At 37.9% G+C, this 17,599-nt stretch overlaps 1 protein-coding gene across 4 annotated transcripts; it reads right to left on the bottom strand.

Moving 5' to 3' along the window:
• Positions 1 to 681: 681 nt before the first annotated feature.
• LOC130993102 (U-box domain-containing protein 4) lies at positions 682 to 4,478 on the bottom strand. Of its 4 annotated transcripts, none has more exons than XM_057917829.1 (5): positions 4,060 to 4,478; positions 3,480 to 3,752; positions 3,269 to 3,385; positions 1,147 to 3,162; positions 682 to 1,064 (listed from the first exon to the last, which is right to left on the bottom strand). In XM_057917829.1, the coding sequence occupies exons 2-5, from the start codon at positions 3,747 to 3,749 to the stop codon at positions 1,005 to 1,007; spliced, it is 2,463 nt and encodes an 820-aa protein (XP_057773812.1). In that variant the 5' UTR covers positions 3,750 to 3,752; positions 4,060 to 4,478; the 3' UTR covers positions 682 to 1,004. The 4 variants fall into 4 exon arrangements, with proteins under 4 accessions (XP_057773812.1, XP_057773813.1, XP_057773815.1 ...); XM_057917830.1 differs by having other exon boundaries at positions 3,480 to 3,755; positions 4,060 to 4,427; XM_057917832.1 differs by having other exon boundaries at positions 1,147 to 3,150; positions 3,480 to 3,755; positions 4,060 to 4,380.
• Positions 4,479 to 17,599: the final 13,121 nt, after the last annotated feature.

The following is a 17,599-nucleotide window of genomic DNA, read 5'->3' as shown; positions in this document are numbered from 1 at the left end:
ATGTCCATCGTGCATCGCACGAATGGGCGTATACTAGTTTACTTCATATATTACAGTATTTCATATCTATAAGAAATTAGCAGCGACAGTTTTTGTCAATAAAAACTGGAGTATATTAGTATAAGAAATAATTTATACGACTACCCGACTCCATTGTCTACTTAACTAGACAAACTCAATTGATATAAAACAAACTTAATCCTTAAAGAATCGTAATATTTCTTATAAATACAATATGTTATCATGCAGGCCTTTTTATATAGGCATAGATTATGCTTTGGTTTGGCAGAAAAAGTCGATGGGAGCAAGGTCTTCTTGTCTTGGTAGAGTATTATGTATACTCTCTCCTTCCAAGTGCCGCAGCTATCAACAATCAAGCCCAAGGTTGAATTGTCTCAACATATCCAAATTAATGTAAAGAGTATTTACAATTTTGAGGGACATTTTACAACTTTATAATAGGTGGGGATCACAAAATTCAGCTCGCCAGATACATATAAGAATTAAAATCTAGCGACGCAGGAATATAATCCTTTTTTGCTGTTGTGTAAACTCACGTGCTTTCATCAAATTCAATTAAAATAATCCCCTCTGATCGACTAATTCTACACTCGAAGGTCAAATTTAAATGCTAACGGGAAAAATGCAATAATAAAATGACACAAAAATTCTCAACCTTCCTAGACCAAAACGTAGAGATATATACAATAGAAAAGGCACCCCCAAAGCTGTATGAATAAGAGTCCAGAGAAGCTTACAATATACTAGTATTATTTTTCTCTACAAACGAATACAAGCTAACTTGAGAAACTCAAAGCCAATCTCTCACAAATTAATAAGTCATCCTTTCAATATAGTGAACAAATGGAAAAGGGATGAAAAAAATACAGAGCAAGAGGAAAAGTAGCCAAGACACGTACAGGATCTAAAATAAGTTAATTGCATCACAGAATTTACACATTGAATACAGTTTTTTACCGCAATATTTGCTAGTGCAACACAGATCAACCCCTGCCCGTATTACCATGGCGTTGATTTCTGAAGTAGCTAAGCAGTTGCTGTGCCTGCAAGAAGGAAAAATGCAGTAAATAATCACATTAACAAATGGGCAGCAACGGAAAAGGAACAGAGTGATTGTGAATTTACTTTTTCTCTGGCTCTCGGTGTTCCAGACTGTGAGAGGGCCACTAATGGGGGAACGGCACCTTCCTGAAGAACCATATTGCAAAACCTAGAACTGTTGGTGCACAGCTGCAGGAGACCAGCAGCTGCATTCTCTTTACCTCTTGCAGACCCCAACTCAACAACTTCAACCAGAACCGGGATTCCATTTTCCTGACCAATTGCCGCCCTCCCTTCATGAATAGTAGCAAGATTTGACAGAACAGCCACCGCCTTATCAACCATCCCAAATGCCGGGTCCATCAACTCCACAAGGTATTTGACTGCACCTGCTTGCACAATGCGTGCTTTATTTTCATGATTGATGGACAAGTTAAACAGTGCAGTGGCAGCATCTTTCTTGCCTCTCGGAGTTCCATTTCCCAGCAAATCAACCAAAGGCTTGATTGCACCTGACCTCCCAATCTTGATTTTGTTTTCTTCCATCACAGAGAGGCTAAAAAGAGTCGCGGCAGAGTTTTCTTTAGCCTCAGGACTCCCAGTCTCAAGGACATAAATCAAGGGTTCAATAGCTTCAGCATCTGCAATGGCAGTCTTGTTGTTGTCATTAATTGATAGGTTGAGAAGAGCAGTAACAGCATGTTCTTGTACTGCCAAATCTGTTGAACGGAGTAGATTCACCAATAAGTTAATAGCCCCACAATTTGCTATTATTATTCGGTTGTCCATGTTATGCTTAGCCAAAACCCGAATGTCGTGTGTAGCAGATCTCTGCACATCAATGTTAGTGCTCTTAAGATCCTCAACCAGTCTTTTGACTTGAGTTTCAACTTCTAAAAGGTCAGGCCTCATTTCCACAGTAGGAGAAGAAACAAGTCGCTGCACAAATCTTTCTGATGGCCTACGCCATATTGCTTGGCCACGCAGTCTTGTTTCCGGCCTAGATGGGACATCACTGTCTCTTTGTGGAGCACTTAAGTTAGAAGCAGGCCGGGACTCTGCATTAAGCTCGCCAGAAGCATCACTACCATATGCTGAAGCATGTGATGCCACTTCGTTGCCATCAGTTGCTGTTCCCTGTGACATATTAGAATTAGAATGTGTACTGGATGCTGAATTGGTTCGATTATGACCCTGAGGTAATTCTACATCAGCACTAGCTCCACCATTTCTTGATGGGGACATCAGAACCAGACCACCTAAGTTCAAAGTTCTCTCTCCTGAATGGTCTGACCTGTCTTCAGAGCTCTTCGGGGATACTCTATCTATATCCAACCCATTGCCATTTACAGCAGCTTCGGAGAAAGAATCTGCAGACAATGAACGTGGATGAGATGGGGAGGTTCCATCTCTTCGTGTGGCAATTGATGGGATAGAACCCACTAAGGGAGAACCAACAGACCTATCTGGTGTTCCAGAATTGTTAACTCTTCTGACCCCACCAGATTCAGCATTTGCAAGTAGTGAAGAAGGCTGCTTTAAGTTGATTGATTTTGGGTCAGGCAGCTTCACATTGTTCGATTCGCACCAATTTGCAATGAGAGCCTTGACAGTGTAATTAGGAATAAGATTTGTATGTGCTAGAGTCTGCCGTGTCTTTGGGCAGACAGTAAGCCCAAGATCTATCCACCTTCTTATAAAAGCCCGCTCATATGTTTGCCCAGATGCAACAATAACAGGATCGGTCATGAGTTCAAGTGAAAGAGGGCAACAAAAGTCAGGAGGTATCGCAACATGATTACAGGTTTCCGACTGCTTCACCGTTACAAGTTCGTCATGCATGTGGGTGACCAAGGAAATCATTTGATCTATATAATCAACTTCACTAGATCTGTCAGCTTGTTCAGCATTTTCCTTCAATTTCTCAAGAGCCACAACCTCAATCAGAAGTTCTTCATTTGACTTTAAGCCCAAACTATCAGCAACGTCTGCCAGGCTCTCTGCACTGGCTCCAGAACCCTCCATATGATCCTTGATAGCACCCATAATTATTGATGAAGTTTGTTCAGATTCCACGTGCTTGATTTTCTGTACGTATTGCTACATGTAAAGTACCCCCCATGAGAACAAGTAACCAATCTGTCATCATACGTACCTCTTACACATAGAAAAGTAACGGCTAACAATTTTAGCCATTAAACATTACCTCAAGAGATGCAGAACTGAGTTCAACAGGTAAGCAATCATCAGAAGACTTGAGCAACTCCAGAATCTCCAAACTATGATTTCTAATCTTTGACATAAGTGACTCAACTTGTAAAACCTAGATGTCAAGAAAAATCAGCCAGTACAAAGTTAACCTCTATGGAACAAAGTTATAGACGTTCAACTGATTATAAAAAAACCTTATCACGTACAAAGTAAACTTTACTCATTAATGGCTGCCAGTTTTCACATATCTCTTTCAAGTCATCAACAGCTTGTAGGATTCCAGCTCTTTGAAGCATTTCATCGGAGATAATTTCAGCATCGGCAATCGCATCAAGTATTGGCTTTAAAAAATTCAGTATCTCTTCAATCTTTTTGTGATATGTCTGAACTGGTTCAGTTTTTATGCTTTCACAAGAGGATAATTGTAAAAAACAAGTGATGCTGTTGAGAAGTGATTTCAACAACGATATCTCCATTCCCTGCTACATCAAAATAAATAATTGTCTATGTAAGATTGCAGGCAACCATAGAATAAATTTTATTAGCAAACTCTGATCAGTACATTTACTCATCCAAAAGTAAATTTGAAGTAGAAAAGAAATTCGTAATAATTTGTACGAATGAATCAACTCTGATTTCTAACCATAGAGCTCAGGCATCAGAACAGCATAAGCATTTTTACTAAGTTGTAGCTTTCCTCTCTAGATTCTTACCACATTTAGCTTTGGACAAATTACAAGCAGCAAATAATTTATAAAGTAGATGCAATTAGGATAAAAGACATACTCCGATTGGGTTCCTCGCGAACCGCGACGAGCAGAGAGGAAGGCGGAGAGGAGTACTGGAGTAGGACAGCAGACGCGAGATCAGGGTTTTCTAATTGGGGACAAATTTCAGATAGAGTATGAGGGTTTCCGATCTTTGCGGAGGAGTAGGACGGCGGACGATTCAGGAAGAGCAGTGGAGGCGGCGGCGGGGGTGGCGCAGGGAGGAAGGCGGAACATCGGATGAGAAGGGTTCTCTGATTTGGGGGTATACTGGGTTTACGTTGACTTTCAGGCTGGGCTGCACACCATATTTGACCAGAATTCAACAATATATTTTACAAAAGTGGGTGTAATCTTTAATTATTTCAATAAGAAAAAACAAATATTCGAATACAAAATTGCTATCATTCCCCAATACCGCAATATTTGTACGTGAACTATTCCTCAATAAAAATAAAAAAAAGGTTGTATCAAACTACATGTAAAATGTACATGAATTATTCCGGGTGTTTATTTGTTAAATTTCTAATCTAATTAACAAAACACATGTAGCTATTTATAAATAAGTAGTGTGTAATCGGTCCAAATGTTATGGGAAATTATTTTAGTTATGTTCATAATTATAATAAATAAAATAATATATATATATATATATACACACACGAGCAATATCTAAATTTCATATATAAATAATGATTTTATTATTTATTTTTATCGCAAAAATGTAAAGCAATACATGTTATTATCTACATATATTTACATTTATAAATATATTTTTTCATAATAATTAGTTATTCGTCTCAATAGAAATTCAAATATTACAAAATAAACATTAATATACAAAAATTAGAATAAAAAAAAAATGAGCGTAGACATGTTGATAAATATTAGTACCCATCAAAATATGTTACTTATACCCAAATAATTTGAATAACAAAACACTTAGAATTAGAGAAAGTTTCAAGTAGGGTTGTAATCGAATCGAATCGAAGCGAATATCAACATATTCGATTCGTATTCGTGAAATGATACTAATATTCGATTCGTGATTCGATTCGATTTCGAATATTAAATTCGATTCGGTATTCGATTCGTTGATATTTTCGAATTATTCGATTCGATTCGAGTATTCGATTCGTCTTTTAAAAGTACCTTAATTTTTTTTTTCCGAATACTCGATTCCAATATTCGATTCGAGTATTCGACTTGTATTCTATATTATTCGATTCGAAAATATTCGATTCGAAATTCTGAAGGAAATAAAAAATGAGCCAAATCGATTGGGTGAAGAAAATGGATCAAGAAGAAAATTACAGAAGTTTGAATAATGGATTCAGATCCTTTGCATCCCTCATTTTCCCAACAAAATCAAAATGAATCACGTCGTCAAAATTGGACTTCACTAACAGGAAATAAATCAACACCTCCAAAATTCATTTTTTGATGCAATGTGTTTGGAGATTATTCAGATCTGAGTTCATAAATTTAGAGATCTGAGTTGCGATTATTCAGATCTGAGTTCCGACGCCGTTTACTCCACCCAGCGTTGACCCCTCGCCAGTCGCCGCTCCCGCCGCGCAAGAGCTGTACCGCACAGTAGCAGCATCCAGAGCTTCAGATCTGACCAGTCTTCTGGCATCAAAGGTTGCGGGGTGGAGGATGGGAAATCTGGTGGGCAGAAAAGATCGACGCTGGTCGACGCAAGAGGTGCAGACGGAGAGGGTGGCGGGTGCAGACGGCGGGGCAGCAGCAGACGGAGAGGGCGACGCGAAAGGAGCAGACGGAGAGGGCGTCGTGGTGCACACGACAGGGCAGCAGCAGAGGAGGGCGACCGGCGGCGTGCGACGAGCCTGGCAGACGTCGACGGCAGCAGCAGACGGCGCGGCGTGCGTGGAGAAGAGGAGAAGAAGCGCCGCTGGACTGGAAGCTTGGAAATTGAAATGGTTTCAAATCTTTGGGAATGGGGGCGCGATAGGTAGAAACCAATTAGGGTTAGGATAGTTTTTTTACTATTTTTTTAAAAAAGAGGGTTAAAAAATTAAATTCTACAAAAATTATAATTAAAATGTTAATATTCTATATATATATATATATATATATATATACAATTAGGATCAGAATAAGATATTATAAAATTATAATTAAAATATTATATATATGTATATAAATAATTATAATTAAAATATTATATTTATTATATATATATATATATTATATATATCGAATCGAATATCTACGAATATCGAATCGAATATCATAATTTCATATACGTATTTGAATAATAATCGAATCGAATCGAATAATTTCGAATACGAATCGGGCAATTTCGAATCGAATCTCGAATCGAGCAAAATTATTCGATTCGTTTACAACCCTAGTTTCAAGTAGACATGTCGATAAATGTGTGTACTTGTCTAAAATGTATATACTCATATCCATCCCAAATTTGATTAATTACCTGAACCTTTTTAATTTTATAAATATAATTAATTGTTACAAATCTATATATTTGTACCTGTTTATATATATATATATATATATATATATATATATATATATAGGAAGAGGTTCTAATAAAAACCTCTGTTAAAATGAGAACTAGGAACCTAATCATGACCTTTTAAATATTAGATCTAATGGTTAGGATTTAGTCAACAAAAGAAACTGTGCATCTATTATATTTTATTGTGCACTTAAAAAATATACAATTTATGCAATTGAAACCAACAATGCAAAATACTCAAGCAAATCGAAATTATGCATCTATGCAATTGAAACTGTGCATCTATGCAATCGAAATTGTGCATCTGTAGTTTAATCCCAGCCCTCTATTTTATTTAAATCAATGACTTTAAATTGGTTCCTAGTTTTCATCTTAAGAGGGGTTTTTATATTAACCCTATCCTATATATATATATACATATATATATATATGGTACCGGTTTATAATTTATATACTCATATTCATCCCAAATTTAATTTTTTTTTATATATGCTCATTCATATTTCAATCTCATGTAATAATATCTGTTATTTAAATAATACCTAAATAACCTCAACATTTACTACCACAAGACTAAAAATGTACTACAATGTTATATTAAAATAATATTAACTACCACCAAATACGGACGACTCTGCTCTGGGATCCCCTGGAAAAATTACAGCGTGCAGCATGTTCCACGACAAATGGTGTTGCGTGCGTGGTTGCTACCATTTTAAAGGTCGCAATGGTTATGCCTTTGAGGCGGAGCTGTCGGCCATAATTACTGCCATTCAAATTTCCCATGCTAGAGGATAGCTCCATCTTTGGGTTGAGTTTGACTCAACTTATGTTGTTCGTTTACTTGATTTCAGATCTACATTGGTCATTTGGAGATTTGTGGTTGTGGTGAACAAAACTCTTGATCTTTTTAGGATTTTCAGCTGCAGGTCAGCCATATTTATCGCGAAGGCAACCAAGAGGCGGATATCATGGCGAATACTACTATGAACAAGGGCTGGTGGCCTTATGAAATCGACGCCATAAAAGTCGGGGTGCACATAGACATGTCTACCCACAGTCATCTTCGCAAGATGACTTAGTCGTCGCTTCTGCATGGGGTTTTCTCTTTCCATACTCTTGATCGGTCTGGTGATTGGGTTGCGGTGTGTCTTACGACGTCTTTTTCAGCTTCTTGGTGAGTTAAGGGCTGGGCGCTGGAGGGTCATTGGCGGCATCGCGGTGAGCGACGTCATAATTTTTCTGTTGGGATTTATAACATGCGTTGCTTCATTCTTGATAAGAGCCTGTGGATTGAGTGGCTCTTGCTGATTTTTCAGCACCCTTTTAGTCGTGGTCCGTGTTCTCTCCCGGAATATAAGCAATTTCTTCGTTTGCTGGTCCACGTCTTGGACTACTGTTGTCCCCTACCTGCGATTTTTTGGGGCTGCCGCTTCGAACTCGCGGGGTGGGATTAGGCTCATGTATTTCTCTTCAGTTTATGGCTTGGGTCGTGATAGTTGGACCAAGGTTTTGGTTCTTATTAGTGTTTGTTTGCTCAAGGATCGGATGACGCTCCGGCTTTGCTGTAGGGAGGTGATGGTCTGGCCAAAGCTTCCCCTCAGTCACTGTCGGAGTCGGCCTTGGGATAGTGCATGGTTGTGCTTGGGTGATGGCTAGAGCGAAGCTCATCGCAGCTATTATCATTTCTGTTTCCTCTAGGCTTTGGTTCTTTAGTGTTTGGTTCCGGGACGGGTACTCCTTTTTTCTCTTTGAGGGTTTTCCCACTGAGTTTTTCTTAAAGAGATTTTAATGAGGCTCGACCCTTAGACTGCTTCCTCTGTGCTTTCAAGGGTTCCTTTTAGTTTTTTTTTTCTTTAAAAAAAAATTATTACAACCAAAGAAAGGAAAAAACCATTCACACTCTAGCTCTTAGGGTGACTCGAACGCCCGACCTATTGGTTGGAGGAGAAGCGTCTTACCAACAGACTGCGCTTCATCGTCTAGGTTTTTTTTTCTTTATTAATAAGATTTCTATTTAATAATAATGTCGATCTATTTCGATTTCGACAAATCTAATAACCATAATATTTTTTTTGTGTGTGGCTATTATGAAGTTTATAATGTAAATACGATCGTTTTAAAATGTTGTATGAACAAATACTCCTATATTTTATTTTGAAAAAATTGCATGTAAATACACAAACTTTGTTGAAAATCCATATTGGACGCGAAGTTAGAATTTTACAATTAAATAGACCAACTTAATAAGTTGTTCAATTTTGACCCCGATTTCATTTTCCCCAAATTTTAAAATGACGTGGCTCTTATGTGGCTAGCCGGCACACGCCTTTCCGTTCGCCGGACAAAAAATAAAACGTCGTTTTCTTTTACATTTAACGATGTTGTTTTACATCAATTTTAAAAATTGACACAAACCCTAATTTTGCATTCCTCATCCTCAACATTGCGTTGAGCTCTCATTTCCTCTTCAAGGACAGGAGATTTAGCATTTCAATTCAAGAACGGGAAACCTAGCTTATTCGTCATGTCATCTTTCTCTGCGTCGTTTTCATTTGGATCCAAAGGCGACGGGATTACATGCCGGTGCAGCAGACCTGCGAAGGTGGAGACCTCTAGAACCCCGAAAATTATGGTCGAAAGTTCTTTTGTTGTCAGCGTCGAGAGGTTAGAATCATTATGAGCTTAATTTTCAATTTTCAATTTTCCTCTTCAATTTTCGATTTCCTCCTTAATTCTCGATTTCCTTGTTAGGGAGAAGAGAGAATCACGAAACATACTTGTCTGCCGCCATTATCCCACAGAGAGCCGCCACTTCGCGCGCCTCAACAACACTCACCGTCACTGTGGCCAAAGTAAACCGACGGCAACAGATGGGAGATTACCGATAGGGGTGATCGAAGGAGAGAGTTGGAACATACTACAAGTGGAGATGAAATGTTGCATGAAAGAAAGAAGGTAGAGTAAAGAATAAAATGCTGAATTACCCTAATTTTAATCCAATTAACAAAATGACGTCGTTTTGTTATGTTTAAAACATCGCCGTTTTGTTTTGCTCTAATAAAACGTTGTCGTTTTATTTCCACGTGGGATAATTTGCTTGACACGTAGGTGCCACGTCATTTTATCAGATCACCGAAAATGTAATCGACGTAAAAATTAAACAATTTATTAAGTTGGTGTATTTAATTGTAAAATCTTAACTTCGCGTCAAATATGGATTTTTAGCAAAGTTCGTGTACTTTCATGCAATTTTTCCTTTTATTTTAAATTTTGATAATTTAAGTGGTAAAAAATGTCCAATTAATTTATGATTTTGGTGGCCTTGATCATCCATGAAAATATGTAATGTAAAAATGTAGGCACGCAATATGACCAAAATTTAAGTAATTGAGAAAATAGATGTTGTAATTGGAATTAATTTATTTGTGCACGTAAATAATTGTGTACTAAATAAGAAAACATATTTATTTAAGTTAGATAAATCACATATCTTCTCATTTTTTAGGAAATTGATCACTCTCCTAGTCGAGGTCACATTTATAATTTGTATTTGGTAATGGTATATATTTTATAGAGTAATGTTATTGGGTCCATTTAGAGATGACCAATTTGGTCAAATGAAATTAAATAAATTATTTATTTAGTTGAATTAAATTAAATAAATTATAATATAATATATTAATAAATATTAAAAATCTCACATAAAAATAATGACTAACTTAGTGCTATGAAATATTCAAAACCATAATTTAATTGCATCACCCAACAAAATAAAATCTCACATAAAAATACATACTAACTTGGGCCTGAATTAATTTTAACACTTCTGTTAGGCTGATTTTATTTATTCTTCCTTGTTGGGTTGTTTAAATGGGGAGGGTTTTAATTGTATGGACTTGCTTTAAATCTTTACTGATAGTTGGGCCTATTAATATTTCATTTCTAATTCTTATTGAATTGTTTTGTGGGTTTGGATTAATGAATAGTCAAGTGCTCCCAAAAATTTTAATCAAGTTATTAATAAAATACTAATTATGTATTAATTTTTGTTACATAAACTTTTATATATTTTTAAAATTATCTAAGGAGAGTATTATTTCTAAATCAAAATACGGGCTAAGTGTATCAATAGATATTAATCCCTTTTTATTTATAATTTAGAATAGTATCTGGAGACCTATTAAGAATAAATTTTCTTTGTATGTATGAGTTGCAAGCTGGGCAAATTACCGAATTTCCACTATCGAGGTGGGCTTCATTTTTCAAAATATATTTTGAGTTATGTAAACTCAAATTTTTATAAAATCTATTTGTTCATCCAATATAAGTGTTTTATGTGCGATCTATAATATATAATGCTCGTATTTATATCGATCGAGGTTCTCATTTAACCTAACACGCTAAATGAGAATTGTATACACAAGGTTAGTGACTCGATGGGTTGATTGTTATCGTACGCTAACGAGCAAGCTTAATAAGGATGTGTCTGGATGCATTTCAAAATACATACGAATTATTGATCTGTCCAGAAACATCCCGAGATCAACCAAGAGGCGAAAAGCGATTCGACAGTGACTAAAGATATGAGATCATAGCGAGTAACAATATAGCATTACATGGATGCGCCATCTATAGAGAAAATATTTTACATGATTGGAAGTAAATTTCTATTTTAAAACCTTCAAAGTCATTATTGTGATATTCGATAAATTGCTTTAGTTGTTTCGTGAGATGTTTTAAAAAGTATATACCTATTAAATACATTAGTAGTTTGCTCAAAATATTTTTCAAATATTTTCAGGGTAAGTCGTTGGCATCGACGAACTGAGTTGGGCGAGTTTCCGACTTCAATTTACTTTCCACTTTAGTAATTCTCTTATTATATCATCATTATGTGTTGTAAGACTTTATGTTAAACCTAATATTGTGTTGAGCTTGGACTCGATTATTGTATTCTACAACGAATGTTTATCTTATTCAAGGCCGGAGATGTGAAACAAAAATGTTGATCCATGGAATCTATCATTATAAAATAATGCGATTTTTTGGTTATTTCCTTTTATTTTATTATTTTCATACTATTTTCTTAGGGGTAAGTGAGCAAAATATTCGAAATCTGAATATTTGATCCGATCCGATCCAAATCAAAATTTAAAATTTGGTTTAATTTTTTTGAATTTTCGAATCAAATCGAATTGATACATTTAAAATCTGAAATCCGAAGTATATTTATAATATAAATAATATTATAATATTATATACACACACACACACACACACACATATATATATATATATATATATATATATATATATTAGTTCTTAAATTGTTAAATATTTCTAAATTCTAACCTTACACTCTCATCTTGGTTAATTATAATTAATGGTTTGTTAATAGGACTTTTATTCGATCATAATTATATATATTAGTTTCCTTTAAAGAAATTGACTCCCAATTCTCGCGACTGGGCTATTCGAACAACTCTTGGAATGATTATACGATTCTTCGGAGAATTGGGGTGGCGACCCGTGCTAGGCCTCCCCCTAAGATGATGGAGGTTCATTGGTGGCCTCCGGTGGGAAGTTGGATTAAAGTTAACACGGATGGCTCGGCTACGGGCGCTCCGGGTCTCATCGCCGCAGGTGGGGTGTTCAGAGACAATTGGGGATGGGTGCGAGGCTGCTTTCACTTTAAAGGTGGAAGGGGTTTTGCTTTTGAGGCGGAACTTCTGGCGGTTATGCATGCGATACGCATCGCTTATCAGAGAGGATGGAAGCAACTTTGGCTGGAAGCGGACTCCACTTATGTGGTCCGCCTCCTTCAAACTCGTTCCACGAATGTTCCTTGGCGTTTCTTGGCTGAGTGGAAAAATGTTCTTAAGATTATCTCTCAAACTAACTTTCAGGTGTCTCACATTTTTAGGGAAGGAAATAAGCCGGCGGATGTGATGGCAAACCCGGAGCGTATTGAAGGATGGTGGCCTTATGCCTTGGAGGATATTAAAAAGGTGGCTGCCCTTGATATGTCAACTCATAGCTCCGTGCGAGTGAAATTCTGATGGGTGCTGCGGGTCTTTCTCTGTACGGGTTGGGGGTCATGCTGGTTAGGGTTGGTTGGTCTCTCGGACAACACACCTCGGTTGCGTTCGGCTGCGTCAACATGTGGATTAGGGTTGGACGTGAGTTTGTGGCTGCTATTTGCTCCGCTGACTGTCAAGGGAGCAAGATTATCCAGGGTAAGGAGAAGGAGGATTCACTAGAGCTGGTGGTGTTTGTCTCGGCGGGCGGTTTGATGCTAATTGCGGGGGTGCAGCAGGGGACCCGTTGGACGATGGCTTGGGTGGTCTGCTGCAGGGACGGGTGCTGGAGCAGCTGGGTCATGATTCAGCGCTGGGGTGAGAAGGGCGGCTTCGAGGTGGTCAGGGACCCTATGAGTTCGAAGTCTGATTTCTGGAGGAGCCTCTCTTGGGACGGACATGACGAGGATTTGCGGCGACGGCATATAACCGGCCGTGGAATCTTCCTTTTTGTTCGTTGGGAGCGCTCCGGGGATTTTTGCAGTGGAAGAAGCATGGATGGTTGGCGGCGATGGAGTTTCACCGGCCGGGTAATCCTCCATCTTTTCCACCGGACGCGGACTCCTCGGTGGTTTCAGTGTAGGCGACGGCGTATCACCGGCCTATATTGTTTCTTTGCCGAGGTCTCCCGGTTCTACTATAGCTTATGGCGACGGCGCTTATCCGGCCATTTATTCACGGTTACTATCTGGGTTGGGAGCTTTGGGCGACGGCGTCTCACCGGCCTTTTGCTCCTGTGGTTTGTTGATCTTTGGTTGCTGATGGCGACGGCGTATAACCGGCCATCTGCCCTTTTTTGTTTCTTTTGCTTTTGTTTTGTTAGTCTGAGCCGGGTTGGTCTGGGGACGATGGTTAGGCCGGAGTTCCCGAGATCTTCCCTCCCGCTCTTCGATCTTTGCTTTTGTCTAGACGGGTACTCTTTTTTCTTCTTACGGTTTTTCCCATGGGGTTTTCCGTAGGAAGGTTTTAATGAGGCTCGACCCTTAGTTAGCTCTCCTGTGCTCTCAAGTGTTTAGGTTTTTGTTTTCTTTTCTTCTTTTTATATATAACCGTATTTAATAAAAAATAATTATCTACTAGGTTGATATGTATTTCAGATTTTTTTTATATTCAATTTTTTTTTTCACATTTCGGATTTTTAGGTTTAGATAGGAATATTTTATTCGAAATTTTTCGATTTTCGGATTAAAGTTAGGAAAATTTTAGATTTTCGAATCGGATCGAATTAGACAAAAATCCAAACCGAAATCCACCCCTACTATTTCTATTATTTCCGAAACCGGAGCATTACAAAGTGATGTCAGAGCGTAGATTTTCTTTCACGTCTCTAGTACGTAGCCACAGATCCTAAATACCTCTAGACTCCTAAGTAATGTCATAAATCTTTAGCTCTCTGTCACATTGCCGCGTGAAGATACGTTTTAAAAGAGATTTTTAGAAAAATTACAAAATAAAGATGGCACGCCTTATAAAAAAGAAATTATACAACTGTTATTTACTTCCATATCAAAATATTGAGTCACCGTACTTAAATACTTGTCGTTTTGGGACAAATCCAGCTCTTAACAATTCAATAATATTAATTAATTATCTTTTAACTTCATACCTAACATTTATAATACTTTTAACTTAATCAATTAATTAATCAATTGTATTTTATGAGTTGCGAGTACAACTCACATTAAAATCAAAATCAAAGGAATAATGTGCATGCAATTAATTGACATGAAGTCAAGAAATATACTACTAAATTACTAATCGACAAAAACCAGATAAGTTAAAATAATTAAGTTTAACAAAATTAACCTATATAGTACTGTATCTTAATTAGCATTAAGCATAAGGACTCGGTTCGACTTCCTGCTTATCCGTTCTTAACTTTGAACTGACTACGAAATTGCAGCCAAATTGACCACTTGCGCAAATAAATACTCCTATCTACAAGTCAACTGTTGTTTCTTTTTCTTTTTTCCTTTTATTTTTAATTGAATTTTTTAGAAAAACCAAAATACATAAGGGGAAATATAATTCAAAGAACAAATAATGTAAATATTGGGAAGTTGGTGATTTTCTACTACAAAGGATTTCCAATTAAATAGTCGGATCTACTGCGGGAATGATTTGGAAGATCCAAAACCAAAAATAGTGGTATTTGCTAGCAACAACATAATGGAGGCAGTCAATCAATATAGATTGATCCGAAATCTGATTCAAATCCAATATAGTACCTATGGGTACATAAGAAATGTATTGAATCAATTCTTTTTAATGAATCGATCCGATCGCAACTTCGAATATGGAATTCAAAGGGATCAAATAGGAAAGGATACTCTGAATCATAGAACTATAATGAAATATATGATCAACCAACATTTATCAAATTTGAAAAAGAGTCAGAAGAAACGGTTCGATCCTCTTATCTTGATTTCTCGAACCGACGAGAGATTCATGAATCGGGATCCTGATGCATATAGATACAAATGGTCCAATGGGAGCAAGAATTTCCAGGAACATTTCGTTTCTGAGCAGAAGAGCCATTTTCAAATAGTGTTCGATCAATTATGTATTAATATTCCAATAGTTCAAAATCACTCTGTAAACAATTTTAAACAACGTGCGAAACAAAAGCTGGAAACTAATTTGAAAATTTCGACTTAGCAGTAGTTGAAACGAGTTTGTGATTGTGAGAACATTGATATATTGGACTAATTTAAAGTTGAGTTTACGTCTACGTGGGTAAAGAAATGTGTAATATATACTACAAGCATGTGTTAAATTATTTGTCGACAAAACAAGAGCCACCACTTATCCGAGACAAATTGAGACGAGTTTCAAAATTTATGGTCTAATTTGGACAAAAAAAAATTTCTTTGAGGGAACTAATTAGGACAAAAATTAGTTCAAATGTAGAGTGACCCCGAAATAATATATGAGCACACTGGAATTTATTCCTATGTATTTATTGCTAATCTATACTATATCTGAATGGAGTGATGCAATCTTGGATTCTTTGATTAGGGGGAGAAGAGGGGAGAAGAGCGGTTCAGTTTAAACTCTAAATCTCATTATTTATATGGTGTTTTATGAAACCAACACCTAAAACTACAAAGTGAAATCATAAACTATACCTAGTGCGATTGACTGAAGAAGACGAAGTGAATGATCGGAAACTTTGCACTAGAGGAAAATAGCTGTTATATTCAAAAGTGTAAGATAGCGTTAATGTAATACACGAATTGAGGTCTATTTATAGATTACAATTGAGGGTAAAAAGGTAAAATCAATATCCACGCATGCTCCTTGCGTGGTCGAAGGGTAGAGCAGTAATTTTGCCTTTACGCGGGAGGTCTCCCGCGTCTCTGACGATCTCACGGATGGGGATGATTCCTCTGGCGATGACAACTTCTCTGACGATGATGATCTCTCTGTCGAAGAAGACTTCTCTGATGGATGTGATTCCTCTGGCGATGACGACTTCTCTGACGGTGATGATCTCTCTGTCGAAGATGACTTCTCTGGCGTGGAAGACTTCTCTGACATGGATGACTTCTCTGGAGAGAATGATTCTTCTGATTTGTATCCTTTTTCTACTCTGCACCTATTGCTCTTCATCAACCACTCCCCCCTCTGGTCTGGTTGAACCGGGTATTCTTCGTGTTCAACCATTGAAGTATTGTTAAAGCTGATGTTATGATGTTTTCCCTAATCCCTGCAAGTCATGAAAACACGAGAATCTTAATACTATAGGAAAGCAAGGACAAACTCTATAAATTTTCCTCCAGTGTTTTTGTTACTCCCACCCCCTGGTCTGGCTAGTTCACTCTGGGTTAGTGCAACTAGTCAGAGGACTTGTCCGCATGGGTGACGTCACCCGCATTAAATGCCTGTCAAAGCTACAGTGCTTTTCCCGTACCCCGAGGTTATCTTTTTAACCTTTGCGTCCTTTCATCTTTCCGTAGGAATTTTTAGCCGTCGATTTATTTCCGTATGCCACGTGTCGTTCATCCCGCATGTTGGTAGTTGCCCGCGTATACTTTTACTTAGTCGATTCGAACTCCTGTTTTTCACTCTTCTTCTTCTCCGGTTTTATCAAACTCCCTTCATCTGCAAATTCCGGCGATTCTCCCTCCTGTTCCGGCGTATCTTCAGCGACCCTTCCGCTCCGGTATTTTGCAATCAAACTTTATTTGACCTAGGTAATTCGCATACCCTTCTCTTCCAACTCTTGTGATTAGTTATAGCGTAGGGGTGTGATTATTTGGTGCTCTGATTGAGCGTGCTAGAAAACCCTAGGATTGGTATTTCTGATAATGGTTTCCACTTCCGCTCCTCGACCCTCGCGTTCGCCCTCTCCTTCTTCCCGAACTTCTTCATCTTCCTCTCCCCAACTCCAGGATCTTGATAACCTCCCTTCCCCCACTGCTTCTTATGATTCCCAAACTGTTCCCAGTTCTTCTCAGCCTAAGAAAAGGGGTAAGAAGGCCCCCCTACCCCCGAAGCGTGTTCCTGACTCCCTCCTTAATGTCGCGGCGGTTGAGAGATTAGAACGCAAATGTCGTCACCCCGAAGGTTTAAAATTCGAAGCCTTCTCTAAAAGTTCAACACCTCCCGAGAGCCTTCGCAATCCTAGGGTAATAGTCATCTGGCAAGCCCAAATAGACGCTGGCCTAAGGCTCCCTCCTCCTACCTTTTTGGTTGATGTCTGCAACCATTTTCATATTCCTTTTTTCCAAGTTGCTCCCTCTGCCATCCGAAGACTATACGCCTTCCATATCCTTTGCCGAGCCCACGGTGTTAAGGACACCGCCAAACTATTCTGTCAAACACAATCTCTTCGCATGCAAGACAATCCTTTGTATAGCTTTGCGGGTCTTCGAAGATTCCCCACTTCATTCCTTTCCTCTTTAAATTCTTCTGATGGCGGTTTTTTGAGCTATTACTGCTATGTACGCACCCTTCTCGGCACCTGGCGCGAA

The sequence above is a fragment of the Salvia miltiorrhiza genome, chromosome 7 (assembly GCF_028751815.1).
Source record: "Salvia miltiorrhiza cultivar Shanhuang (shh) chromosome 7, IMPLAD_Smil_shh, whole genome shotgun sequence".
Classification (NCBI taxonomy): domain Eukaryota; kingdom Viridiplantae; phylum Streptophyta; class Magnoliopsida; order Lamiales; family Lamiaceae; genus Salvia; species Salvia miltiorrhiza.
The sequence above is the reverse complement of the archived record's forward strand: the minus strand, read 5'-3'. Positions and strand labels throughout refer to the sequence as shown.

Excerpts from the sequence above, each read along its gene's own strand:
- LOC130993102 (XM_057917829.1), bottom strand. The coding sequence starts at position 3,749 with ATGGAGATATCGTTGTTGAAATCACTTCTCAACAGCATCACTTGTTTT. Across the intron at positions 3,386-3,479 it reads TAATGAGTAAAGTTTACTTT|GTTTTACAAGTTGAGTCACT; the intron begins GTACGTGATAAG and ends CTTGACATCTAG. Across the intron at positions 3,163-3,268 it reads TCAGTTCTGCATCTCTTGAG|CAATACGTACAGAAAATCAA; the intron begins GTAATGTTTAAT and ends CTTTACATGTAG.